We start from the raw sequence: 26,544 nt of genomic DNA, 5'->3' as shown, positions 1-26,544 counted from the left end.
ATATATATATATATATATATATATATATATATATATATATATATATATATATATAAAATGATGCAATTGCGACCTCTGCTGGCTGGTTGATGGTGTCTGCACAGAGTAGAGGAATAATGCTGATCAGGGTGTGGCTCTCCAAGGACAGGGCTGATTCGCATATGAACTCAGCTGGTGCAGGTGAAAAAATGCAGTCAGCTACTGCCCATGTATTGGAGGGGACGTGTGTCAGTTCGCTCTCCTCAATCAAGGATGGGGGTCAGCACCAGTAGAGAGTAAGCATAACGCAATTGGGTAAAAATTGGATGCGCTAAAAATCAGGAAAAAAAGAGAGAAAATGAATTTTTTTAAAAATCCCCAGCAACGCTATTGGCCAATCAGACGTCTATATACAGACGTTGGCTATGTCTGAAGGGGGAGGGGGTGGCTGAGACCCTGCAATGATTTTGAGAGTGTTACTGCATTGAACTCAAAAACCAAACCCACCACAACCATGACCAGGATGAAGCTGTGGTGATGAAAATGAAATTAATTTTAAAAAAACATGGGAATTTGACCCATGTTCACCCTCTATGAACAGTTGAAATTTGGGGCTGTTGTACTAAGACCTATTTTTATGTGGTGGTGTGTTTAGCAGCTGACAGTTTTGTTATGTAAGCTTGTGTTACTAACTGTGCTACAGCTGACACCATTCTGTCAACTAGGGCAGCTCTAGAAGGACAAAAATGGAACAAGCTGATTGGATGGAAGGGCAGTGATAGCTCAGTGGTTAAGGTACTGGACTAGTAAACAAAAGGTTGCCGGTTCAAGCCCCGCCAACACCAAGTTGCCACTGTTGGGTCCCTGAGCAAGGCCCTTAAACCTCAATTGCTCATCGTGTTCAGCTCATTGTGTGTAAGTCGCTTTGGATAAAAGCGTCTGCTAAATGCTGAAAATGTAAATGAAAGGTGGCAACCTGTGACAGTGTCAAAACGATAATATCCGAACTCTTTAGTACAACATACTCCACTGCCAATGTTTGATTTCACTCACCTGTTATCAGTGGGTGTGGCTAACATTGAAACCCACTAATAAAAAGGGGGGTATCCACATACTTTTGGCTATGCAGTGTATGTGTACGTATAATCAAGACAAGAAGATAACATGTGACACACTGATCAGCCATAACAATAAAACCACCTCCTTTTCCACACTCACTGTCCATTTTATCAGCTCCACTTACCATATAGAAGCACTTTGTAGTTCTACAATTACTGACTGTAGTCCATCTGCTTCTCTACATACTTTTTAGCCTGCTTTCACCCTGTTCTTCAATGGTCAGGACCCCCACAGGACCACCACAGAGCAGGTATTATTTAGGTGGTGGATCATTCTCAGCACTGCAGTGACACTGTCATGGTGGTGGTGTGTTAGTGTGTGTTGTGCTGGTATGAGTGGATCAGACACAGCAGCGCTGCTGGAGTCTCCACTCACTGTCCACTCTATTAGACACTCCTACCTAGTTGGTCCACCTTGTAGATGTAAAGTCAGAGATGATCGCTCATCTATTGCTGCTGTTTGAGTTGGTCATCTTCTAGACCTTCATCGGTGGTCACAGGACGCTGCTCACGGGGCGCTGTTGGCTGGATGTTTTTGGTTGGTGGACTATTCTCAGTTCAGCAGGGATCCACTCAGACCAGCACAACACACACTAACACAACACCACCATGTCAGTGTCACTGCAGTGCTGAGAATGATCCACCACCCAGCATGAAAAGGGGCTAACAAAGCATGCAGAGAAACAGATGGACTACAGTCAGTAATTGTAGAACTACAAAGTGCTTCTATATGGTAAGTGGAGCTGATAAAATAGACAGCAAGTGTAGAAACAAGGAGGTGGTTTTAATGTTATGCCTGATCAGTGTATGAACACTCAGTTACTATAAAATACCCAAACCTGTGTAAATTGCAGCTACTGATATGTTGCTTGAGTTGGGATTGGAGTGAATCATGTAAACCTTCATTTACGCCTTTTTAGAAAATAAAACAGAGGTTTGGATTTGAATAGCTGTCGTTTACAGTTCATTTTCCCAATAGATCCCAATCATTTGCCTAGTTTTTCTCATCCTTCTTCTCCTCCTCGTCAGTGGGGTAAGAATGCCAGGTGAGTCGCTCTTCATAGAAAGAAATGACCACCTGTGGACACTTCACATTTGCCTCCTTGGCTGGAACGAGATCTGCCTCATCAGAGTTTTTCCTGCAAATGGAGACAAAAGCAATAAAAAACCATTTACAAAAAAACAAAGTTGCCCCACTTTGGATATTGATGGGTAAAATAATAGGAAAAACTGGCATGAAGTTTGCATGACACAAACAAGTGATCCTAAAAATTTTTTTCTTTATTGGAGTATGGATGACAGGTGTTCCAGTCTCAAAAAACACTAAATTGACTAGTGTTTAATGGTATATACGTCCTACACCAAGAGAATGATACAGTTCTTAATGCTTGACATCAGTAAGGGAGCCCAGTGGCTCTGTTATGCTAGAAGGCTAGCATTTTGCTGGCAGGTTTTAGTCTATTTGTTAGTGCACTGATCACTGTTCTGAATGGAAGTGTGTTTTTAATAATGGCAATACCCTAAAATAACCCTACGGTGTCAACCTAGTTGAAAATCTATAGGAGATTTCGGACAAATGTCTTAGACTGCACTGTCTACCACCATCATCAACACCAAGTGAGGGAATATCTTTGCAAAAAATGTTAATTTATCCTACCGGTACAATTCCACACACTTGTTGGCTATGCCAAGGAGCACTGAAGCTTTTCCTAAAGTTCGTTTTCATCCAACACCTTACACTTCCTAAGACACATTCTTTCATGTGTCTACAGCTACACTTTGGGGTAAACACAGTGACCAGCACAAGAACTGAACAATCTAATCTAACTAAAACAGTTGAAATCTGGGCATGCAGCCCCATACACACCATTTCATGAGGAACATAAGCTCTCCGCTTGAGTCTGTTGCACCAATAATCCTCTCGGGATCCAAGCCACGGGCAAAGCCTCTCAGTTTCTCTGGCTAAATTAAAGGAATGGCAATTAAGACATCATCCCATGAGATTGAGTCAAGCTCTGAGTATTTAAATATCCATCCTTCCTAGTTAATGAAAATGGGCTGATGAACGGTCCTTCAAAATGCTTACTTCATCCTTGCGCTTTTTCGGCTGGGTCTCCTTTCCATCTCCGTCTCCTTCAGGGCGCCGTTTGACCCCAGTCTCATTAGCGGTTCTCTGGGACTGAAGGTATTCTGCAATGAGATCTGGGCAGTCCAAGTTTTCCTCTGGCTCCCAAGTGTTGTCCTCACTGGTCAGACATACAGAGAAGAAATTCTTGATAATTTAATGATAACCATTTGTAACTGATGCATTAGTCTAAAATACAGTCTTACAATATTCATTGACAAACTAACCATAAATTGATTGTGCTAAACAGACAGTTCAGACAGTTTCAGGGTGACACAATTAAATGATTTTCAACAAATCTGTTTAGATATGCTCAATTTTTCTGAACTTGACACAGGTTTTTAGACATTTAGACTAGCTGCAGTCTGATTTTCTCCCTGGAATTTGGTTTAAAACAGAAATATCTGAGCCAACAACAGCTCAATAGCAAAGCATACTAAATTTGGACTCTGGAACAGTGAAAACACAATTGCTATAGTGGCAAACAACACTAACTGGGCTTAGTGGATGTACACACACACAAACATGTGTGTGTGTGTGTGTATGAAATTTGCTGAGGGGGCCCAAAATTTTTTATAAATATAAATATAAAAATATATATAAAAATTATATATATATTAGGGCTGTCGAAGTTAACGCGATAATAACGCATTAACGCGATCTCAATTTAACGCGATTTTTAAAAATAGTGCCGTTAACGCAAATTCTATTTGGCCCTGCGAGTCATTCGTAGTTCATGTTGAGACTTGACCGTGCACGGCATCTCTCATTAAGAGTAGAGGAGTAAGTGCCCAGTGGCGGAGCCAGACAATTTTCACAGGGGTGGCCAGACTGAGACCATTGCTCACACAGGGGTGGCACAGAAACTGATACCTTTTTTATGTGGTCACTCACTCATTTACCTATACAGGCAGTGAGTGCCATGTAGAATTACATCACAAAGACTCGCATTGTTATGTTTTGTACTTAACCACGAAATACAAATGACACTAGTTATGTGGAGAACTTGTTGTCTTTATTGCTTAATCCACAACTTGGAGCATCACACTTAAACAACACGCCGTTACCCGCTGGTCACCTGATACACATATCAGCTCATTGACGTACAACACACAGTGGTAACGTGATACGCAGATCACGTAAATGATATATATCACACGCATGATAAAAATTATCTCTCTTAATTTTCCCTGACAAGTGAAAAACCAAAATATAGCAACCTTAACATTATGAGGAAGAATTTCAGAGATATTTCTTTGCAATACTTTATTATTTCAAGAATATGATACAGACTGACCAACACTATTAAGCCAAATCAGCATTGAAAATTGACTTTACTTTTAATAGCCTTCTACAATGCTGGTGCTTCTTAAAACTGAATATTTTCTTTTAAACAGAAGTGTTATTTAAATGCTATTAAATCGTTTTCCAACAAAATCCGCCCAATCTGGCAACACTGGAACGCGTTATTATTATCGCGTTAACTTCGACAGCCCTAATAAAAATGTATTCTGATATCCAGTTAGCAGCGTAGGGTTTATATAGCAGCAGGTAGAATAAGGTGAGAATAAGGTGCAAAAACAATGCAATATTGTGCAAAGATACAAGTAATATAGTCACTAGTATGAGTTGTCAGAACCCAGGGAACAAGACTGTGTTGATTGTGAATGAGATTTTGTGCATGTTAGTGTATGTACACCGATCAGCCATAACATTAAAACCACCTCCTTTTTAAAAAAAAAAAGTGATTAATCGCAATTAACTATATGAAATTCTGAGATTAATCGCGATTAAAAATTTTAATCGTTTAATATATATATGACGTATGCTGACAGATACATGTATTCTGATATTTAATTGTCTTTTAGTTATTTTAATATTTTACTTAACAAAAATATTGTAATATAATAATAACGACCTGGCGAGAGCAGCCAATGGGGGGGCAGTCTGGTGGGGGTTTGAGTTCATGTCGTGGAGGGCCCATGGGCCCCAGTGCACCTGCGAGGTAGTTACGCCCCTGGCTTCTGTCACTGTGGAATCACTTTGGGTAAGACACTCTCTGGTTTTAGGATGACCATGTTGACATGCATGAAGTAGAATCCATAAAGACCATAGATAGTTTGCAGAGTTTGGGATGGAAGAACTTTTCTGGCATGCCTGATCTTAATCCCATAGAGCACTTGTGGAATAAATGATGACACATACTACAAGCCAGGCTTTGTTTCCAGCAGCAATGTTTGACGTTGCTAATTCTTTTGGTGCCTAAAAGAAGCTAAATTCTGCAGTTACATTTTAAAATCTAATTAGAAAAAAACTTCTCATAAAAGGCACAGGGGAGCTAAGTCAATATTATTGCCCACAGATGTGAAATGAGATTATTAACAACCACATCTGGCTATCAAGATTGGTCAAAGTTTGAGTGTTATGAGTCAAAACTAAATTCTAAAGTCTTTCTGTCTTAGTCTAGCTTATGCATTATCAGTCTTTATCATTATTTTAAAATACTACAACTAAGGTGCATGGTGTTACATTACCAAGCCATTGGGGGGGCATATAGGATAAGTGCATCTATTTTGCCCATCAGGAGGGTTGCCTCAGTAAGGGCATCTGGCATAAAAACTGTGCCAAATTAAACATGCAGAGAAACTGAATAATCAGTATCATCAAATAAAAAAATGTTTTGCTTATGCATGAAAAATCTGCCTGGTATACTGCATGTGTAAAGTCTTGATGACATGGGTGTCAAACTTATTTTTACCGAGGGCCACATCTGCATTACAGTGGCCCTCAAAGGGCCGATTGTAACGTATCATGCTGTAAATGCAGTCTGCCTCTTAATTCTTGGACAATTTGTTGTTTTTCTTGGAGGCTAAATTCTGTGTTTGGTGTCAAAATGCCAAATTTATACTGTTTATTTATAATATATATCTACATTTATATTGTACTCCTTTACCACAGACATGGCCTCATAACATAAGAGACATACCGGTTTTTCTTCTTGAAGCACAAACTTGTATTCACTTTCACACCTTAATTCAATTAAATTCCCTTAATTCTGCTTCAGTTTTCTCTTCTTGTACATTTTGGGATTATTTGTAAATATTTCTCAACATCACTTGTTGGAAAACCGCCTCAACGCTGCTGTGAAGTGTCTAGTGGCGGGATGCGGTCACTTCGCAGGTCACAAAATCATTGCAAGCATTGTGGGAGATGCAATTTATGTACGATTTTATAGTGTATTTAAAGACAATCATACGTCTTAAGCTCTCGCCGGCCACATAAAATAAAGTGGCGGGCCGGATTTGGCCCGTGGGCCTTAAGTTGATGTGATGTAACAGGATTGTAAGAGTCAGTGGATTACTCTCATACACTTACTCTGAAAAGCCTTTCCACTTGAGGAGATACTCTACTCTTCCCTTCACAACACGTCGGTCCAGGACCTTCTCCACAACATACTCTTCCTCCTCTTCTTCCACCACCTTTTCCACTTTCTTCTTATTTTGTTTCTTTCCTCCTGCTGGCTGCTTGGCTTCAGTCTGCGCAGGAGGAGCTATAGCAGAGGAAAATAATAAGCATCTAGATTGCCAGAACGTTATAAAGGCATCTTTTATTATATGTTTAATGTTAAAAATACCAAACCTTCTGTCACAACTGAAACCTCGACTGGCGTCTCTGATGTTTGGCTCATGTTCCCAAGGGATTCTAACATCTGAAAATACACAAGAATATAAATGGTAGTTATGTGTCAACACAGTTTATTGTTTTCCATCAACTGTTTTGGCTCTAGTTTTGTATTATTACTGTTTCAGAAACATAAAAAGTAGAATAAATGTCATATACACCAATCAACCATAACATTAAAACCACCTCCTTGTTTCTACACACACTGTTTATTTTGTCAGCTTCACTTACCATATAGGAGCACTGTGTAGTTCTACAATTACTGACTGTAGTCCATCTGTTTCTCTGCATGCTGTGTTAGCCCCCTTTCATGCTGTACCTCAATGGTCAGGACACTGACATGGTGGTGGTGTATTAGTGTGTGTTGTGGTGGTATGAGTGGATTAGACACAGCAATGCTGCTGTCACTGCTGGACTGAGAATAGTCCACCAACCAAAAATATCCAGCCAACAGCGCCCCGTGGGCAGCATCCTGTGACCATTTTTTTCAGCATTTAGCAGACGCTTAGCTGACCACTGATGAAGCTGACCACTGATGAAGGTCTAGAAGATGACCAACTCAAACAGCAGCAATAGATGAGCGATCATCTCTGACTTTACATCTACAAAGTGGACCAACCAGGTAGGAGTGTCTAATAGAGTGGACAGTGAGTGAACACAACATTTAAAAGCTCCAGCAGCGCTGCTGTGTCTGATCCGCTCATACCAGCACAACACACACTAACACACCACCACCATGTCAGTGTTACTGCAGTGCTGAGAATCATTCACCACCTAAATAATACCTGTTCTGCGGTGGTCCTCTGGGGGTCCTGACCATTGAAGAACAGGGTGAAAGCAGGCTAAAATGTATGTAGAGAAATAGAAGGACTACAGCCAGTAATTGTAGAACTACAAAGTGCTTCTATATGGTAAGTGGAGCTGATAAAATGGACAGTGAGTGTAGAAACAAGGAGGTGGTTTTAATGTTATGGCTGATTGGTATACACATATACAGGTGTACAATACAACAAAATTCCTTCTTCACGTATCCCAGCTTGTTTGGAAGCTGGGGTAAGAGCGCAGGGTCTGCCATCGTACAGTGCCCCTGGAGCAGAGATGGTTAAGGGCCTTGCTCAAGTGCCCAACAGTGGCTGCAATGCATGGCATTTCAGTTGATAGCCCAGATCTCGACCCACTAGGCTACCACTGTACAAGTATGCGTCAACACAGTTTTCCAACAAGTTAATAATACAAAGCAATCCACTATGACCCTGACCAGGACACATCAGTGGTAAATAAGAAGATTTAATGGAAAAGTATTTATATAATATTATTAGGGTGCTTGGGTAGTGCAGCAATCACCAAGTACCAAGATTACTAAGATTACCAAGTACTAAGATTACCAAGTAATCTTTTGGCAGGCTTAATTCTTCCTAATTCAAGTATATTTAAATTGAATTATGAGAAAAGCAAATTGTAAACTTATTATATGAAACAAATCAGATAGTAAAGAGAGTTTAGATATGATGCGTTTGATGTGATGCTGACTTATGACACATATACTGCCTGGCCAAAAAAATGTCAACACCTGGATTTAACTAAGCAAATAGGTAAGAGCCTTCCATTGGATAATTACTGCATGGGTGATTATGTTTCAGCTGGCAACAAGTTATTTAACCCTAACTGATGCAGTGAGTAGCTTCTCATCTGTTAAACAACCATGTGGAATGACTGTGGTCATGGCAAAGATGTTCATCTGTTTCAGAAGGGTCAAATTATTGGCATGCATCACGCAGAGAAAACATCTAAGGAGAAGCTGAAACTACTAATATTGTGTTAAGAACTGTCCAACGCATTATTAAAAAGTGGAAGGACAGTGGGGGGGAAACATCATCTTCGAGGAAGGAATGTGGTCCAAAAAAATCTTGAATGATCGTGATCGGTGATCACTTAAACGTTTGGTGAAATCAAATGGTAGAAAAACTACAGTAGAACTCAGGGATGTTTAATAGTGAAAGTAAAAGCATTTCCACATGCACAATGTGAAGGGAACTCAGGGGATTGGGACTAAACAGCTGTGTAGCCTTAAGAAAACCACTTGTCAGTGAGGCTAACCGGCAAAAACGGCTTCAGTTTGCTAGGGAGCATAAAGATTGGACTCTGGAGCAATGGAAGAAGGTCATGTGGTCCGATGAGTCCAGATTTACCCTGTTCCAGAGTGATGGGCGCATCAGGGTCAAAAGAGAGGCGGCTGAAGTGATGCACCCATCATGCCTAGTGCCTATCGTACAAGCCTGTGTGGGCAGTGCTATAATCTGGGGTTGCTGCAGTCGGTCAGGTCTAGGTTCAGCAATGTTATGTGCCCAAAGAATGAGGTCAGCAGGTTATTCCATCAATGGATTTTTTCTTCCCTGATGGCACGGGCATATTCCAAGATGACAATGCCAGGATTCATCCGGCTCAAATTGTGAAAGAGTGGTTCAGGGAGCATGAGACATCATTTTCACACATGGATTGGCCACCACAGAGTCCAGACCTGAACCCCATTGAGAATCTTTGGGATGTGCTGGAGAAGACTTTGCGCAGTGGTCCAAATCTCCCATCATCAATACAAGATCTTGGGGAAAAATTAATGCAACTCTGGACAGAAATAAATGTTGTGACATTGCAGTAGCTTGTGGAAACGATGCCACAGCGAATGCGTGCCGTAATCAAAGCTAAAGGCGGTCCAACAAAATATTAGAGTGTGTGACCTTTTTTTTTTTTGGCCAGGCAGTGTAATATGCATGTCAACAGAGGACCGACCTCTAGTGCCATAAAGCATCACTCCTGTAACATTACACGTCACTTGCTTGTACAGAATCCTTTCAGATTCCATTAAAATCAGTACTGGATCATGATGTTTATCAGCCGACACTTAGAGCTCTCATACTGGTATTGTTTTGAAAATGGAAAACGTGATCAGCGCGTCTAGTAACATCCACAATGCACATCTGGAATCTTAGTAGCAATCATATTAAGTTGCAGAATGACATGATAAGTGCATATCTCCTATAGAAGCATGCATAAAGCAACCAGTCCTATTTTATTCTCCTTCTTCCAGCCCGGGCTTCGTTTTATAAATAAAATGGATGAGAGCAAGGCAACGCTGGAGCTACTTTTCCTCGGTGGAATTCGAAGCATCCTGCGCCATGTTGCTTTTCCATTTCAGTGCAGCGCTTTCTTTCATTTCTGACTAAATAAAGCGTTTTTGTACCACACCATGATTAATCATCCATACAGTTACAGCCTGACTGCTGCAGACGCTAAACTGGCAACCAGATCGTGCTCATGCAAACAGCTGAATGAATGAACACCCTATCCAAATAAATAATAATAATGAAATATATACTTACTTATAGCTGCCTTGCCACGACGCAAATGCTGCCACGCTGGTGGCTTATAGTATAACGATCTGATAGGGATGCACAGCTGTATTGAATAAATATCCCGCTATAAGGAATGCTGAGGTTGTAGGTTACAATGGGGATCAGCTACAGTAACATGGTCGGCTGATCCAGCTGCGGCTCGGCGCAGGCGTCCTGAGCTCTGTGCGCTTTTTATTATTCGGCCCATATCTGAACAGAACAGCCTACCATACAGCTGTTGAATAATACACATGTATAGCTGTAGTTCGTTGAGGTTCACTTTGTTTTGAGTTAAACAGTGTTTTCCACAATGTTTTGAAGTCGATCTAACTAAGAATCGATTCTTCATTTCATTTCGATTCGCGACCCCACAGGGCGATAATCGTCAGGATGATTTTCAGCAGCATCTTGTGTTCACAATGAAATTATTTACAACCCCAATTCAGAAAACGTTAGGACAACACAGAAAATGCAAATAATAAAAAAAACAGACTTTTATTTCATTGCAGACAGTATGAACCTGAGATATTTCATGTTTTGTCTGGCAACTTTATTTCATTTATTAATAAACATCCATTCCTGCATTTCAGGCCCCCTACGGAGCCCCTAAGGTGACATCCCCCCCAAAAAAAATAATGCGTGGCCACGCCTTATTAACTCGTGGGAACGAGATAATTAAGTCGTAGCCACGACTTAATAAGGCGTGGGAACGAGATAATTAAGTCGTGGCAAAGGTTGAAACAGTTGAATATGGTGTGATCATCTATTGCCATGTACATGAATTCCCCTACAGCATATATCCGATTCTGTATGATTTGTGTAAGCTGTGAAAATAAAAGGATCTTGTTACCACCACCTTACTAAGTGGTGGCCACGACTTAATTATCTTGTTCCCACGAGTTAATAAGGCGTGGCCACGCATTTTTATTATTTTTTGGGGGGATGTCACCTTAGGGGCTCCGTACAGGCCTGCAACACATTCCAAAAAAAAAGTTGGGGCAGTAAATCATTTACCACTTTGTAAAGTTGCCATTTCTTTTCACCACACTTAAAAGTCATTTTGGCACCGAGGATACCAAGTGATTTAGAGTTTAGGTTTTATTTTGTCCCATTTTTCCTGCAAACACGTCTTCAGATGTGCAACAGTACTGGGTGTGAAAGGGTGTGGGTTTGAATAGGTTCTGCCATGCATCCACTCTTGGGCCCTTAGCCCTTTCGGCTCAATGGACACTGTATAGTGGTCCCAGATTCCAAGCAAGCTGGGATTCACAGAAAAAGCCTTTCATTGTACCAAACATGTGTGTATGTACATATGACAAATAAAGGCATTCTATTTTATTATTTTTTTCATCTATTGCATTCGTATTCTAGTAGTAGTACTATTTGTTATAGTGACAGGAGGCAAAGCTTGAACACAGGCCCTTAGAATCCATGTTGCTGTGCCACACCCAGGCTGTGCCTTGTGTTTTCTTTATTCTTTTTTTTTTTTTTATGGATTTTCTCCCCTTTTTCTCCCCTTTTAGCGTGTCCAATTGCCCGATTGCATCATGCTTCCTCTCTGCCTATGCCGATCCCTGCTCTGACCGAGGAGATCGAAGCTAACCCACACTCCCTACGGCACGTGGGCAGCAAGCCGCATGCATCTTATCACCCACACATTGACGAGTGTTGTGCCACCTAGCGTTGTGTGCGTGAGAGACACACCCTAAGAGCACTCTTTCCTCATCTCTGTGTAGGCGCCGCCAATCAGCCAGCAGAGGTCGTAATTGCACCATTCTGACAGAGAGACCCATATCTGGCTTAGTCCCGCCCACATGAACAACAAGCCAATCGTTGTTCATGTGGCAGCTCAGCCTTCAGCCGGCAAGGCAGAGCTGAGATTCGATACGATGTATTTGAGATTCCAGCTCTGGTTGCAGCGTGTGTTTTTACCGCTGCCCCACCTGAGCGGCACGTGCCTCGTGTTTTCAAATATTACATTGCATTAAGGGAACACTTAATCATCACAGTATAACACAAAGTCAATTAAACTTCAGGGATATCAATCTGCCCAGTTAGAAAGCATTAGCGATTGTGAATCAAGTTCAAATGAGTGCTTTGGTGCAAATGAAAGTGACAAGGAAAGGTGGTGGCCACAGACAAATACTCCCTCTTCATCCTTGCTGAATGATTCTTCTTTGGTTTTGCATTTTGCTAGTGTCCTTGTAACTACTGGTGGCATGAGGCAGTACCTGCAGCCCTATCAGGTTGCACAGGTAGTCCAGTTCCTCCAGGATGGCACCTCCAAACGTGCTGTTGCAAGAAGGTTTCCTGTGCCTCCCAGCACAGTCTCAAGAGCATTGAGGAGATACCAGGACACAGGTCGTTACACAAGGAGAGCAGGACAGGGATATAGAAGGGCATCAACCCAGCAGCAGGAACTTTGAGCAGGATTTTTTTGTATGAATTTGAGTCCAGCCCTCCATGATGATGATTTTGGTATTCATTGACTGTTGTTGTCATTTTGTTCTTATAATTACACAATTTATATAAGTAAATATTTTCAACTTTTATGTTTATTATGCATTTTTATTAGGGCTGTCGATAATCGAGATTAAAATTTTCAATCAAACAATTGTTATTGGGCTGTGTTTGTGCCACGTAAATATGCCACGTTGTAATTAGCGCTGCTTTAACACACCAACATTGTGTTTATACTGTATAGTGATAACACGGCTCTTTTCCAGTTACAACTGACTCGAGCTCGGGTATTTTAAATAATAATTTTCAAAAAGTGTGAGAAATCATCACTAGACAAAATTACAGTTATTAATTGACGCTTTAATATCATCTGTGGTCAGAGCCGCATTTGTCTCAGGCGTCTGCGCGCACAGATACGCGTTACAGACAAAATGAGCTCAGACTCTGACTGTATTTCAGATGAATTTGGATGGAAAGCACATGAACTGTGCATTAAAAATACCAGAGGCAGGAATTTGGACTTGAAGTCCAACTTCTGAGTGAGTACTTTTAATTCATTCTGATCAGCTATCATCATATGCAATTTGTTGAGGGGGCCCAACTTTTTTTTTTTGCACTGGGGCCCATGAGCTCCTAGTTATACCACTGGTGTTGCATCTAGAAATGGTTCATATTATGAACGCCTGTTTTCAGTGGCAGGGTTATGAACAGGAAAAAATCCTCAATGTGAACAGACTTGTCATTTTAAATAACTGACTGAAAGATGGGTAGCTGGTAACAACTCTATATAGGCAATGGCTGGCTTTTTAAAAATAATTTAGATTTAATAATTTTATAATAATTTTATGAATGTTTTTATTGGTAAACATGTTCTTGCAATAAAAATGTGCATAACTGTTAGCGGTAAAAAGAAACGCGCTGCAACCAGGGCTGGATTCTGAGAGCGTGGTATCGAATCCAGCCTTGCTTTACCGGTTCGAAGCTGAGTGGCTATATGAGCAACGATTGGCCGGTTGCTCATGTGGGGGGTGGGACAAAGAACCGGATGTGGGTCTCTCTGTCAGAATGCGATTGCGTTCTCTGCCGGCTGATTGGAGGCGCTTACACAGAGATGGGAGAGGGTGCCCTTAGGGTGTGTCTCTCCGCATGCAACGCTAGGTGGCGCCAAACTCGTCAATGTGTGGGTGGCAAAGATGCATCTGGCTGCTGCTCATGTTTCGGAGGGGATACGGGTTAGCTTCAATCACCTCCGTCAGGGCAGGGTTCGGCATAGACAGAGAGGAAGCACGATGCTAATTGAACAATTGGATGCGCTAAAAGGGGAGAAAAAGGGGTAAAAAAAATAAATAAAAAAAAAATAAAAAAAAATAACTGTTCAAATTGTGCTTAGTTATTAGTTAGCCATTAATTGAGATTAATTTGGTTCTTTAATCGTGATTAATCTCGATTACAAAATTTAATCGCGTGACAGCCCTAGTTTTTATGTTTTATGTTTATTACTATGTTCATTAAATTATGTGTTATTTAAGAGTTCCCTTAATTTTTTTTGGCAGTGTATTAACAGTCTAATAAGAATATTTTCTACTTATATTGGGTGCTGGAGATAATTTGTTTCTCCTTATATAAATTCCACTTATATGTATTCCACCGTAGGAATTAACTTTGTCGACTGCATTTCGAGCTTCTGGAGTCGATTAATTGAGTCGATTCCAAAATGTATGGAATTGAATAGTCCTACTTTCCAACTTTAGTTTGTTGGTGGCAGTAATGAGTACAAATGTAACTATTGTGATCAGTAAAGAAGAAGATGCACGTTCGCTCTGCCTGTTTACTTTATGATGTCTAAATGAAATCCTCTTGAAAGTCCCAGTAAAGTGAAGTTTTAAAAGGATATCTGAATAAACTGCTCCTGTCATACTGTTCTGATTCAGAGGAACACACGTAAGTAAATGTATTTGTGAACCTGAGGCTTAGCGTGTATTAGTTAAGTATTACTAATTATAACTAGTACTGTACTTGTATGTGCTTTGAAGGACACAATTGTTTAGCTACCATTGCATAAATATAAATAATTTCGAGTAAAAGTTGTTTATTGTTACGCATGCTGAAGTTTTCCAAAAAAAGTTGAGACACTTTCAACTTAATACTGTGTGTTAAGACTCAAAAAGCTGGGACAGAGGCGTGTTTACCACTGGGCCACATCACCTTTTTCTTTATTTACACTTTTTAATCGTTTGGGAATTGAAGGTACTAACTTTTGGCAGTTTTGCAAGTCGAATTTTTGCCCAATCTTGCTGCATACAAGACGAGCTGCTCAACAGCTCGAGTTGAAACAGAGATGCTGTTGTTTGCACGTTTAGTTTTATCTTTTTATCTTTGGCACGTAGAATCTGACAAGCTGAAACATAGACTCGTCTGACCACAAAACACATTTCCACTGTCTTTTGGTCCATCTCAGATCGCTTTGGGCCCAGAGAACTTACCTTTGTTTTTGTGCAAAGTGAACATATTGCTTTTTCTTTACACAATACAGTTTCTTAATGCAGTGGCAGGCTGTGTTAAGAGACACTGATTTTCCAGAGTACTCCTGAGCCCATGTCTAGGCAAAGCCGTAGCCTAGTGATGAAGTTATGAGAGAGACCCTCAAAGACTTAAATTCTTGGCAGTCTTGCACTGGGAAGCATTGTCTTTAAACTGACAGCTATTCTCTCACAAAGTCTGGCACAAAGTGGGGAACCACAACCCACCCTTGCTGGCAAATACTAAGCCTTTGGTGGATGCACCTTTTGTAGTCATTCTTGATGACCTCACCTGTTACCAGTTCAAATGCAAATTGTGGAACCTTCAAGAATGGTGTTAATCAGGGCCGGCGCTAGGGGGGGGCTGAGGGGGGCATTGCCCCCCCAAATTGTGTCTTTGCCCCCCCAAGCACAATGCAAGCAACGGCTATTTTTAAAATTATCTCTGAACCAATCACAAAAATGCATTTTGTTTTACAGTGTGAAGATATTTCCTTGCTTATTCCTGATTGGCTCTTTGAGTCATATAAAAATCGGCAGACTGCCCCAAACAGTTCAGTTCGGCAGTATATGTTCTGTTAGTGTGAGCGAGAGGCAGGTATACTGGTAAACACTTTTTTTTTACAGAATTAGTATTCTTTTGTTTTCTTTATATTTTAATTTCCCAATAATATAAATATTCTCACTCATTCCTATTTCCACGTTTGAATATTCTCAGTCTGTGTGTAGGTACATTTGTCAGCTTTGACTTAAATTTGTATTAAAGCCTTTCAAGAAATAGAGTTGTTCTATTAGTAATGGCAATTTAATTAAGGGGGCGTATTAAAATGAAATACAATTAGATAATCTTTTTTCTCCATTTACATAATCAACATGTATTTTTTAATCATTGGGTTTTAAGTTTAAGTTCGAAAACATGCATTTTTATTTCTTTACCTCATACATCACTTTAAGCCAGTATCAATAGCTTGGCTGTCATCATTCATGCACAAATCAAGCCTTGAATATATTTATGGCTTCAAAAACATGACTATCAACATGCCCCCTCATTAGGTTTTACTGCCCCCCCAAGCAAAGCAGTCCAGAACCGGGGCTGGTGTTAATTGTATATTATAAAACGGATAGTTCCGGTCCTAAAATCTGATTGGCTGAGCCGCGTTCGAAGCCATTGTAAAAAATCGCAGTATCGCATGGTCTCTCGTGGCTTATTGCTTTAAACTTAGTCTTATTCCCAACAGGAGTCACGTTCTATTGTTTTTATAGTTACAGAATACAATTATCTGTAAAAACAGTAAAAACACATCAGCGTCAGTAAAAACACTGAAATTCTTTTCTTTGTACTTTAAATCAGTTAAATAAAAGTTAAACCTTTTAAACAAATTACAGTTTAGTAAATTACTGTTTAGTCATTTAGTAAACTAAATTACAATTTAGTTTTTATTTCATTTTAGAAAGTGTTCCAACGTTTTTGGAAATGGGGTTCACACCAAAGTTGGTATTGAGCAAAATAGCGTCTGCTAAATGCTGAAAATGTAAATGTCTATCATGGTAGCATGATGGTTTCCCAAACAATACCACCCAAGGGGTTGATGGTCACACACATTCAGCAGCAGTTTCTGTCCTTGGCATTTACGCACCAAGATTTCCCCTGATTCCCTGAATCTTTTTTATGATACTATGAACTGTAGATGGTGAAAGACTTAAATTCTTGGCAATCTTGCACTGGGAAGCATTGTCTTTAAACTGACAGCTATTCTCTCACAAAGTCTGGCACAAAAAAACAGTAAAAACACACGTTGGAACCAGAGCTGGGATCTCGAATACATCGTATTGAGTCTCAGCTCTGCTTGCCGGCTGGGCTGAGCAGCCACATGAACAACAATTGGCCTGTTGTTCAGATAGGGGTGGGATTAAACTGGATAAAGTCTCTCTCATAACGAATGCAATTACGACCTCTGCTGGCTGATTGATGGCGCCTGCACAGAGATGTCAGGGTGTGTCTCTCCGTACACAGTGCTGAGCTGCACTGCATTCGTCAAAGTGCAGGTGACAAAGATTAGTTTGTGGGTTAGCTTCGTTCTCATTAATCAGAGCGGGGATCGGCATTGGTGGAGAGGAAGCATGACACAATCGGGCAATTGGACACGCTAAAAGGGAAAAAAATGCATAAACAAATGCTTTATTTCATACCTATTGAGCCAGAAGCATTTCTTAACTTATGTTTGTAAATGTACAAGAGTACAGTAGGTACACCTAATTAACTGGACACTTACTGTGCATTATGATCAATTTACCAGTGAGAAGTATTCCTGGATACAGATTAATAGTCTTTTGTTATTTGACTTGACTTGAGATTTTTGTCATTAGGTTGTGGACATGACTCGTGATCTGATGCTCGGAGATGAACTCCCTGATTGGGTGGGAGCCAAGGAGTTTCATCAAAAGTATGAGCCCAAGGAGGTAATTGGCAGGTAAGTGTCATGATGCAGCATTGACATTAATATACCATAGATTTTGCTCACTTTAATGAAACAAATCTGAGCCTGTTGAGCACTTTAGCTGTCTAGACATGTGTACATTTGCTGATTATCGTCCTCAGTGCACAGAGTATAGACTTGGAGGAAGGGCTCTAATGCTTGTGGCACTAATTGGAACAGGGTCTTTGCCTAAATGTTGATATCACATGCACAATGGTAAAAAATGGATAAGCAAGTGATATAAAATGAATAGAAATAATAATTGAACAATCAGCACCAGGTAATATTATTGTACATCTTACATTATAGTGATAGTATACACTGATCAGCCATAACATTAAAACCACCTTCTTGTTTCTACACTCCTTGTCCATTTTACCAGCTCATTTTACCACATAGAAGCACTTCGTAGTTCTACAGTTACTGACTGTAGTCCATCTATTTCTCTACATACTTTGTTAGCCTGCTTTCACCCTGTTCTTCAATGGTCAGGACCCCCACAGGGCCACCACAGAGCAGGTATAATTTAGATGGTGGATTATTCTAAGCACTGCAGTGACACTGACATGGTGGTGGTGTGTTAGTGTGTGTTGTGCTGGTATGAGTGGATCAGACACAGCAGTGCTGCTGGAATTTTTAAATACCGTGTCCACGATCGCTCATCTATTGCTGCTGTTTAAGTTGGTCATCTTGTCATCAGTGGTCACAGGACGCTGCCCATGGGGCACTGTTGGCTGGATATTTTTGGTTGGTGGACTATTCCCAGTCCATCAGTGACAGTGAGGTGTTTAAAAACTCCATCAGCATTGCTGTGTCTTATCCACTCATACCAGCACAACCCACACTAACACACCACCACCATGTCAGTGTCACTGCAGTGCTGAGAATGATCCACCACCCAAATAATACCTGCTCTGTGGTGGCTCTGTAGGGGTCCCGACCATTGAAGAACAGAGTGAAAGCAGGTTAAAAAAGTATGTAGAGAAACAGATGGACTACAGTCAGTAATTGTAGAGCTACAAAGTGCTTCTATATGGTAAGTGAAGCCAATAAAATGAACAGTGTAGAAATAAGGAGGTGGTTTTAATGTTATGGCTGATCAGTGTACACTGAAGATATAACATTTGCACCTTTAAGGGTACCACCCCACCAACCAAAAAGAATACATACTTTTTAAAGTATCCTATTGAGTGTGTGCAGTCATATCATGCCTGGTGCTCAGGTAAAACATCTGTTTGTGTGTAGGGGTGTAAGCAGTGTGGTACGCAGGTGTGTAAATAAACACACAGGACAGGAACTAGCTGTAAAGATCATTGAGATCACAGCGGAGAAGATGACTCCGCAACAGTTGGAGGAGGTTAAAAGCTCTACAATAAAAGAGATTCATGTCCTCAGTGTGGTGAAAGGGCACCCGTCGATCAGTAAGTTATACATTTCAATATTTTACCTGGTACACTTGATGTTTTTATTTCTCAAAACAACCATTCTCTTCTGTTTTTAGTCACTCTTGTAGATTCCTATGAATCAACAACCTTCATCTTTTTGGTATTTGACCTGTAAGTAATAGTTTTAAGTTTTGTTTTCTGTTTTTTTTTTAGTTGTAGCATAAGTAACAACATTTTATTTGTGAAAGTATTTAATAACATTGTTTTACCATGCATTTTTATTCTTCTTTTTATTTATATAAACCCAGCATGAGAAGGGGTGAGCTGTTTGATTATCTAACAGAAAAGGTCACTCTTAGTGAAAAGGAGACCAGGTGAGAAGTTGTAGCCATGGTTTGTCTGTAATGTTTAATATGATCTGAAATTCAGGGAATGGAGAGAATGTCAGAACTTGTAACAATGCATTCATATTCATTTATAAAGAATGCATTTATTTGTCATATGTACATACACTGATCAGCCATAACAGTAGGAACATATAGGAACACTTTGTAGTTCTACAATTACTGACTGTAGTCCATCTATTTCTCTACATACTTTTTTTAGCCTGCTTTCACCCTGTTCTTCAATGGTCAGCACCCCCACAGGACCACCACAGTGTAGGTATTATTTAGGTGGTGGATCATTCTCAGCACTGCAGTGACACTGACATGGTGGTGGTGTGTTATTGTGTGTTGTGCTGGTATGAGTGGATAAGACACAGCAGCGCTGCTGGAGTTTTTAAATACACTCACTTTAATGTCCATTCACTGTCCACTCTATTAGACACTCCTATCTAGTTGGTTCACCTTGTAGATGTAAAGTCAGATGTAAAGACAATCGCTCATCTATTGCTGCTGTTTGAGTTGGTCATCTTCTAGACCTTCATCAGTGGTCATAGAATGCTGCCTACGGGGCGCTGTTGGCTGGATATTTTTGGTTGGTGGACTGTTCTCAGTCCAGCAGTGACAGTGAGGTTTTTAAAAACTACATCAGCATTGCTGTCACTGCAGTGCTGAGAATGATCCACCACCCAAATAATACCTGCTCTGTGGTGGTCCTGTGGGGAAAAACATTAATCTCTGTTCTTGGTAATTGATTTATGTCAACTGATCATGTTCAGGAGTATGATGCGTGCTCTTCTGGAGGCAGTTCAGTATCTTCATTCCCTTAATATCGTACACCGGGACCTCAAACCTGAAAATATCCTCCTGGATGACCAGGGACACATCAAACTGTCAGATTTCGGTTTCTCAGTACAGCTGCAACCTGGAGAAAAGCTGAGAGGTGAGTGGTCAATAAAGATACAATAGTCCTCCCAGTTTTCTGTGAATTTGCTTTCAAAAATATGGAATGAAAAATGTCATAAACTTTAGAATGCACTTCATTCTAAGTGCCGTGTTGAATTCATCTTGCGCCGTCCTGCCTCTGAGATGAATCCACTTCTTCGCACTCTATCCATTCTATATCCACTCTATACTGTCACCACACAGCAAGAAATTCCTGGGTTTGATTCCCAGGTGGAGCAGTTCGGGTCATTTCTGTGTGAAGTTTGCATGTTCTCCCCTTGTCTGCATGGGTTTCCTCCGGAAGCTTCGGTTTCCTCCCACAGTCCAAAGACGTGCAATTGTGGTGAATTGGAGATACAGAATTGTCCATGACTGTGTTTGACATTAAAGACTTGAACTGATGAATTCTGTGTAACAAGAATCTGTTCTGTCATGAATGTAACCAAAGTTACAAATGTTAAAACATGTTAAAATCCTAAATAAATAAATAAATAAGTATCCATGCTGTATACATAGTACCTGCAGTTAGTCACGTAGTAGCTGTCTTGGTGCAGTAATGTAGTGTTTAACTTGCTGTGTATGCTGTGGTTTTTAAAATGTTATATTATATTATATAATATTGTAGTTTAAATAATCGTTTATTGTGCCTCATTTAGAAATTAAACTTTATCATAGGTATGTGTCTATATGGAAAGCATATTATACACATAGGGTTTAGTAGTATCCATGCTTTGAAATGGTTTAATATGGGACTATTGTATCTAATTATGATATTAGTGTCTAACTTAAATACAATTATTATAATAAAATAATTTTTTGTATTAGAGCTGTGTGGAACTCCAGGATATCTTGCACCAGAGATTCTGAAATGTTCTATGGATGAAACACATGAAGGATATGGAAACGAGGTTGACTTGTAAGTACAGATTTAATAAGCACTTTTTGATGAGCACATGCCACAGCAGTGTTGTGCTGAATTCTGCAGCCCTGTGGTCAAATGCATCCCCTTTTCATAATTTTAACCAATAACGAGGGACTAGAATAGAATGAGAATGGAATGCCTTTATTTGTCATTCATACATACTCCGATCAGCCATAACATTAAAACCACCTCCTTGTTTCTACACCCATATAGGAGCACTTTGTAGTTCTACAATTACTGACTGTAGTCCATTTATTTCTCTACATAAATTTTTAGCCTCCGTTCACCCTGTTCTTCAGTGGTCAGGACCACCACAGAGCAGCATTATTTGGGTGGTGGATCATTCTCAGCACTGCAGTGACACGGACATGATGGTGGTGTGTTAGTGTGTGTTGTGCTGGTATGAGTGGATCAGACACGGCTTCGCTGCTGGAGTTTCTAAATACCGTGTCCACTCACTGTCCACTCTATTAGACACTCCTACCTGGTTGGTCCACCTTGTAGATGTAAAGTCAGAGACGATCACTCATCTATTGCTGCTGTTTGAGTTGGTCATCTTCTAGACCTTCACCAGTGGTCATAGAATGCTATGGGGTGCTGTTGGCTGGATATTTTTGGTTGGTGGACTATTCTCAGTCCAGCAGTGACAGTGATGTGTTTAAAAACTCCAGCAGCGCTGCTGTGTCTTATCCACTCATACCAGCACAACACACACTAACACACCACCACCATGTCAGTGTCACTGCAGTGCTGAGAATGATCCACCACCCAAATAATACCTGCTCTGTGGTCGTCCTGTGGGGGTCCTGACCATTGAAGAAGAGCATAAAAGAGGGTTAACAAAGAATGCAGAGAAACAGATGGACTGCAGTCAGTAATTGTAGAACTACAAAGTGCTTCTATATGGTAAGTGAAGCCAATAAAATGGACAGGGAGTGTAGAAACAAGGAGATGGTTTTAATGTTATGGCTGACCGGTGTATACTTGCTCAGGGGCCCAACAGTGGCTGCATGGCAGAGCTGGGATTTGAACGCTCAACCCACTAGACTACCACTGTCCCCTATATTATACATTAAAATATTAACATTGTTCAGTTGCATCTTATTATCTAATTCCCCTACGTAATCCATCCCATGACAACAAAGCTTAAACTAACTACTAGCTACTGACTTATGGTATTTAGGTACAGTTGCAATTGGAAATATTCAGCCCTCCTCAACTTAACAGGAGCACCAATGCTGACTCTCTACTAATTTAATTGTTTGCTTACCTATGTTTTGCCTAAAATTATCATTAATCTGTGGGGTTTTTTTCAAGATGGGCATGTGGTGTGATCTTGTTTACTCTTCTTGCTGGCTCTCCACCTTTCTGGCACCGCAAACAGCTGCTGATGCTAAGAATGATCATGGAGGGTCGTTATCAGTTCAGCTCTCCAGAGTGGGACGACAGGTCTGACACAGTTAAGGACTTGGTAAGACTTTATACACAAGGTTGCTTATAAAGTAGTTGTTGTAATTCTGTTTCTTTGTGTACATTTTACTTGCCAAATTTGTAGCATTATTTATGCAATATACACCAATCAGCCATAACATTAAAACCACCTCCTTGTTTCTACACTCACTGTCCATTTTATCAGCTCCACTTACCATATAGAAGCACTTTGTAGTTCTACAATTACTGACTGTAGTCCATGTCTTTCTCTGCATGCTTTGTTAGCCTGCTTTCACCCTGTTCTTCAATGGTCAGGACTCTCCCAGGACCACTACAGAGTAGGTATTATTTGGGTGGTGGGTCATTCTTAGCACTGCAGTGACACTGACATGGTGGTGGTGTGTTAGTGTGTGAGTGGATCAGACACAGCAATGCTGATGGAGTTTTTAAACACCTCACTGCCCCTGCTGGACTGAGAATAGTCCACCAACCAAAAATATCCAGCCAACAGCACCCCGTGGGAGGCGTCCTGTGACCACTGATGAAGGTCTAGAAGATGACCAACTCAAACAGCAGCAATAGATGAGCGATCATCTCTGACTTTACATCTACAAGGTGGACCAACTAGGTAGGAGTGTCTAATTGAGTGGACAGTGAGTGGACATGGTATTTAAAAACTCCAGCAGTGCTGCTGTGTCTGTTCCACTCATACCGGGTGGCACGGTGGCTCAGTGGGTAGCACTGTCGCCTCACAGCAAGAATGTCCTGGGTTCAATCCCCAGGTGGGGCGGTCCGGGTCCTTTCTGTGTGGAGTTTGAATGTTCTCCCTTTGTCTGTGTGGGTTTCCTCCGGGTGCTCCGGTTTCCTCCCACAGTCCAAAGACATGCAAGTGAGGTGAATTGGATCGCTAAATTGTCCAAGACTGTGTTTGATATGACCTTGTGAATTGATGAACCTTGTGTGATGAGTGACTACTGTTCCTGTCATGAATGTAACCAAACGCACACACACGTACGCACACACGCACACACACAGAGATAAGACAAGACAAATCCATTTTTTTTGTTTGTTCTTTTATTTTATTTTATTTTTTAGTTCTTTCCTCTCTCTTCAATTACTATTACTATTACCTTTCTTCTCCCTGTTGTCTGCTCATTTCTGTTTCCTCTTTTACACTCCGCTCTCACCCCCTTTTTTTTCCTGTTTGTTCATTATTTTGCTTATATTATTGTCTTTTTATTATATGTTATGTATATCTTCCCTCTGCGTTATGACCACACTTTAGTACTTTGCATTAACAACAATAATAAAGTTTAATTGGTCCCCCAAAGAGGGGGGGTGGTGGTGGGTAAAAAAAAATAAAAAAAAATGAATGTAACCAAAGTGTAAAACATGACGTTAAAATCCTAATAAAACAAACAAAACATCCACTCATACCAGCATAACACACACTAACACACCACCACCATGTCAGTGTCACTGCAGTGCTGAGAATCATCCACCACCTAAATAATACCTGCTCTGTGGGGATCCTGACCATTGAAGAACAGAGTGAAAGCAGGCTAACAAAGTATGTAGAGAAACAGATGGACTACAGTCAGTAATTGTAGAACTACAAAGTGCTTCTATATGGTAAGTGGAGCTGATAAAATGGACAGTGAGTGTAGAAACAAGGAGGTGGTTTTTATGCTATGGCTGATCTGTGTATATCACTATAAATGTAATATATATTTTAGATCTCAAGACTTTTAGTTCTGGATCCCACGGTTCGTCTTTCAGCTGAGCAAGCCTTAGCTCATCCTTTCTTCCGCCAGTACCAGAGGGAGGAGGTGCGGCTCTTTAGCCCCAGAAAGACGTTCAGGGTAGGCTGTATGCTCAAAAATTTACTGTAACAGAAAGCACTTAAGCAAGCAGAAGTATTTGTGGGGTTATTTCTTTTTCTTTTAATGCTTAAGTTTATAACTGAATGTTAATATTTTTCCTCTTCAGGTGTTGATCTTAACAGTTTTGTCCTGTATTCGGATGTATTCCCGCTATAATCGGGCCAGACCTCTTACACGAGAGCTCCTGATAAGAGACCCTTACTCTTTGAGAGCTGTGCGAAAGCTTATCGATGGATGTGCTTTTCGCATATATGGACACTGGGTCAAGAAGGGAGAGCAGCAGAACCGTGCCGCTCTTTTCCAGAACACTAGCAAAATCCTTATACCAGGTCTTGAGGATCTTGACAGCTAGAGTAATGTATATTGTATGTCTAAAGATATTCCACACATGTTTATTAGAATTTTAATAAGAGTATGTTTTATTGTTACAGATATTCATTTGGTCAGACGTCAGATGCACACAGTCTATTTTTATGTTTCTTCTTAATCACTGTGATATTAAAGGTGGATGGTGCTTCATTCATACAAGCTTATACTAGAAAGACCTCACCTTTTATCTTTTTGGTAATTTGTTTTTAATATTCACTGATTTCAGTGTATGAATGTATCTTCTGTTGGACCTTCAGACTACAGTTGCAGCTCTTCTTTGAACACATTCACTGCAGACAGGGCACACACTGAGCTATAGTGAACAGCTGAATAAGCAAACACTGGACACCAAACGTGGAATATTTGGATCAGTTATCTATAATACATGGACTTACGTTTCAGCCAACCATTCCTTTTACAATATTATTCCAACTATCCAGCTGACCTCATTTCATCACTGCACACTTAAGAATCATTTTAATGAATGTTTTACATTTACATTTTAATTTACATGTTTTATGACTGAGTACTGTATTAACTATTAATTAATTAAAACGTTTACTATGTTACTACTCGAAGGAAAGCAGAATTTTCAAAATGCTGATATGCCTACATTAATCATTTCTGGAAAATGGAATTGTCTGGTGCACAGCAGCAGTAATGCAGATTATTCTTTCCATAAATGTAAATTTGTAATTAAATAAATGCCTTATCATTTTATATAAAAGCTTCGAGTACATACTTCTATTTTCAGTGTTTAGAATTGTATTAAAATTCATGGCAAGGGTTTCCATGGACGGGCAACTGTATGCAAGCTTTACATCACCAAGTACAATGACAAAGTGTCAGACGAAGTGTTATAAAGCATGCCGCCACTGGACTGTGGAGTGATAAATCACGCTTTTCTATCTGGCAGTTTGAATGAGTCTGGGTTTGGCAAATGTTACCTGCCTGACTGCATTATGCCGATTGTAATGTTGGTGGAAGAGTGATAATGCTGTGGGGTTGTTTTTCCAGTGGTTGGCATAGGTCACTTAGTTCCTATTGTCTATAGAGTGTATATAAAGGTCTAAGTCTGTGGAATTTTAAGCTCCAAGTTCAGATAATGCACAGGGTAATATAAGATTTTCTAATATTATGCTGGAATGCAATACACTGATCAGCCATAACATTAAAACCACCTCCTTGTTTCTACACTCACTGTCCATTTTATCAGCTCCACTTACCACATAGAAGCACTTTGAAGTTCTACAATTACTGACTGTAGTACATCTATTTCTCCACATATCTTTTTAGCCTTTCACCGTGTTCTTCAATGGTCAGGACCACCACAGAGCAGGTATTATTTGGGTTCTCAGCACTGCAGTAACAATGACATGGTGGTGGTGTGTTAGTGTGTGTTGTGCTGGTATAAGTGGATCAGACACAGCAGCGCTGCTGGAGTTTTTAAATACCGTGTCCACTCTATTAGACACTCC

At 40.3% G+C, this 26,544-nt stretch overlaps 2 protein-coding genes across 2 annotated transcripts; one reads left to right on the top strand and one right to left on the bottom strand.

The window, feature by feature from the left end:
• Positions 1–1,967: 1,967 nt before the first annotated feature.
• On the bottom strand, positions 1,968–6,910 carry cbx1b (chromobox homolog 1b (HP1 beta homolog Drosophila)). Its single transcript, XM_063003756.1, has 5 exons — positions 6,862–6,910; positions 6,598–6,772; positions 3,184–3,343; positions 2,965–3,059; positions 1,968–2,236 (listed from the first exon to the last, which is right to left on the bottom strand). The coding sequence occupies exons 1-5, from the start codon at positions 6,908–6,910 to the stop codon at positions 2,092–2,094; spliced, it is 624 nt and encodes a 207-aa protein (XP_062859826.1). The 3' UTR covers positions 1,968–2,091.
• A 7,656-nt stretch (positions 6,911–14,566) lies between these two features.
• phkg2 (phosphorylase kinase, gamma 2 (testis)) lies at positions 14,567–25,787 on the top strand. The gene is made up of 10 exons (XM_063003755.1): positions 14,567–14,693; positions 17,639–17,742; positions 18,994–19,169; positions 19,250–19,304; positions 19,442–19,507; positions 20,296–20,459; positions 21,287–21,377; positions 22,701–22,854; positions 24,551–24,676; positions 24,804–25,787. The coding sequence occupies exons 2-10, from the start codon at positions 17,648–17,650 to the stop codon at positions 25,047–25,049; spliced, it is 1,173 nt and encodes a 390-aa protein (XP_062859825.1). The 5' UTR covers positions 14,567–14,693; positions 17,639–17,647; the 3' UTR covers positions 25,050–25,787.
• Positions 25,788–26,544: the final 757 nt, after the last annotated feature.

Source organism: Trichomycterus rosablanca, chromosome 10, assembly GCF_030014385.1.
Source record: "Trichomycterus rosablanca isolate fTriRos1 chromosome 10, fTriRos1.hap1, whole genome shotgun sequence".
In the NCBI taxonomy this organism is placed as follows: domain Eukaryota; kingdom Metazoa; phylum Chordata; class Actinopteri; order Siluriformes; family Trichomycteridae; genus Trichomycterus; species Trichomycterus rosablanca.
The sequence above is the reverse complement of the archived record's forward strand: the minus strand, read 5'-3'. Positions and strand labels throughout refer to the sequence as shown.

Bases quoted from the DNA above. Each gene is read 5' to 3' on its own strand.
- cbx1b (XM_063003756.1), bottom strand. From the start codon at position 6,910: ATGAGCCAAACATCAGAGACGCCAGTCGAGGTTTCAGTTGTGACAGAA. The intron at 6,773-6,861 runs GTTTGGTATTTT...CCTCTGCTATAG, and splicing joins GGTTTCAGTTGTGACAGAAG to CTCCTCCTGCGCAGACTGAA. The intron at 3,344-6,597 runs GTAAGTGTATGA...ATGTCTGACCAG, and splicing joins AAGTGGAAAGGCTTTTCAGA to TGAGGACAACACTTGGGAGC.
- phkg2 (XM_063003755.1), top strand. From the start codon at position 17,648: ATGACTCGTGATCTGATGCTCGGAGATGAACTCCCTGATTGGGTGGGA. The intron at 20,460-21,286 runs GTGAGTGGTCAA...TTTTTGTATTAG, and splicing joins ACCTGGAGAAAAGCTGAGAG to AGCTGTGTGGAACTCCAGGA. The intron at 22,855-24,550 runs GTAAGACTTTAT...TATATATTTTAG, and splicing joins CTGACACAGTTAAGGACTTG to ATCTCAAGACTTTTAGTTCT.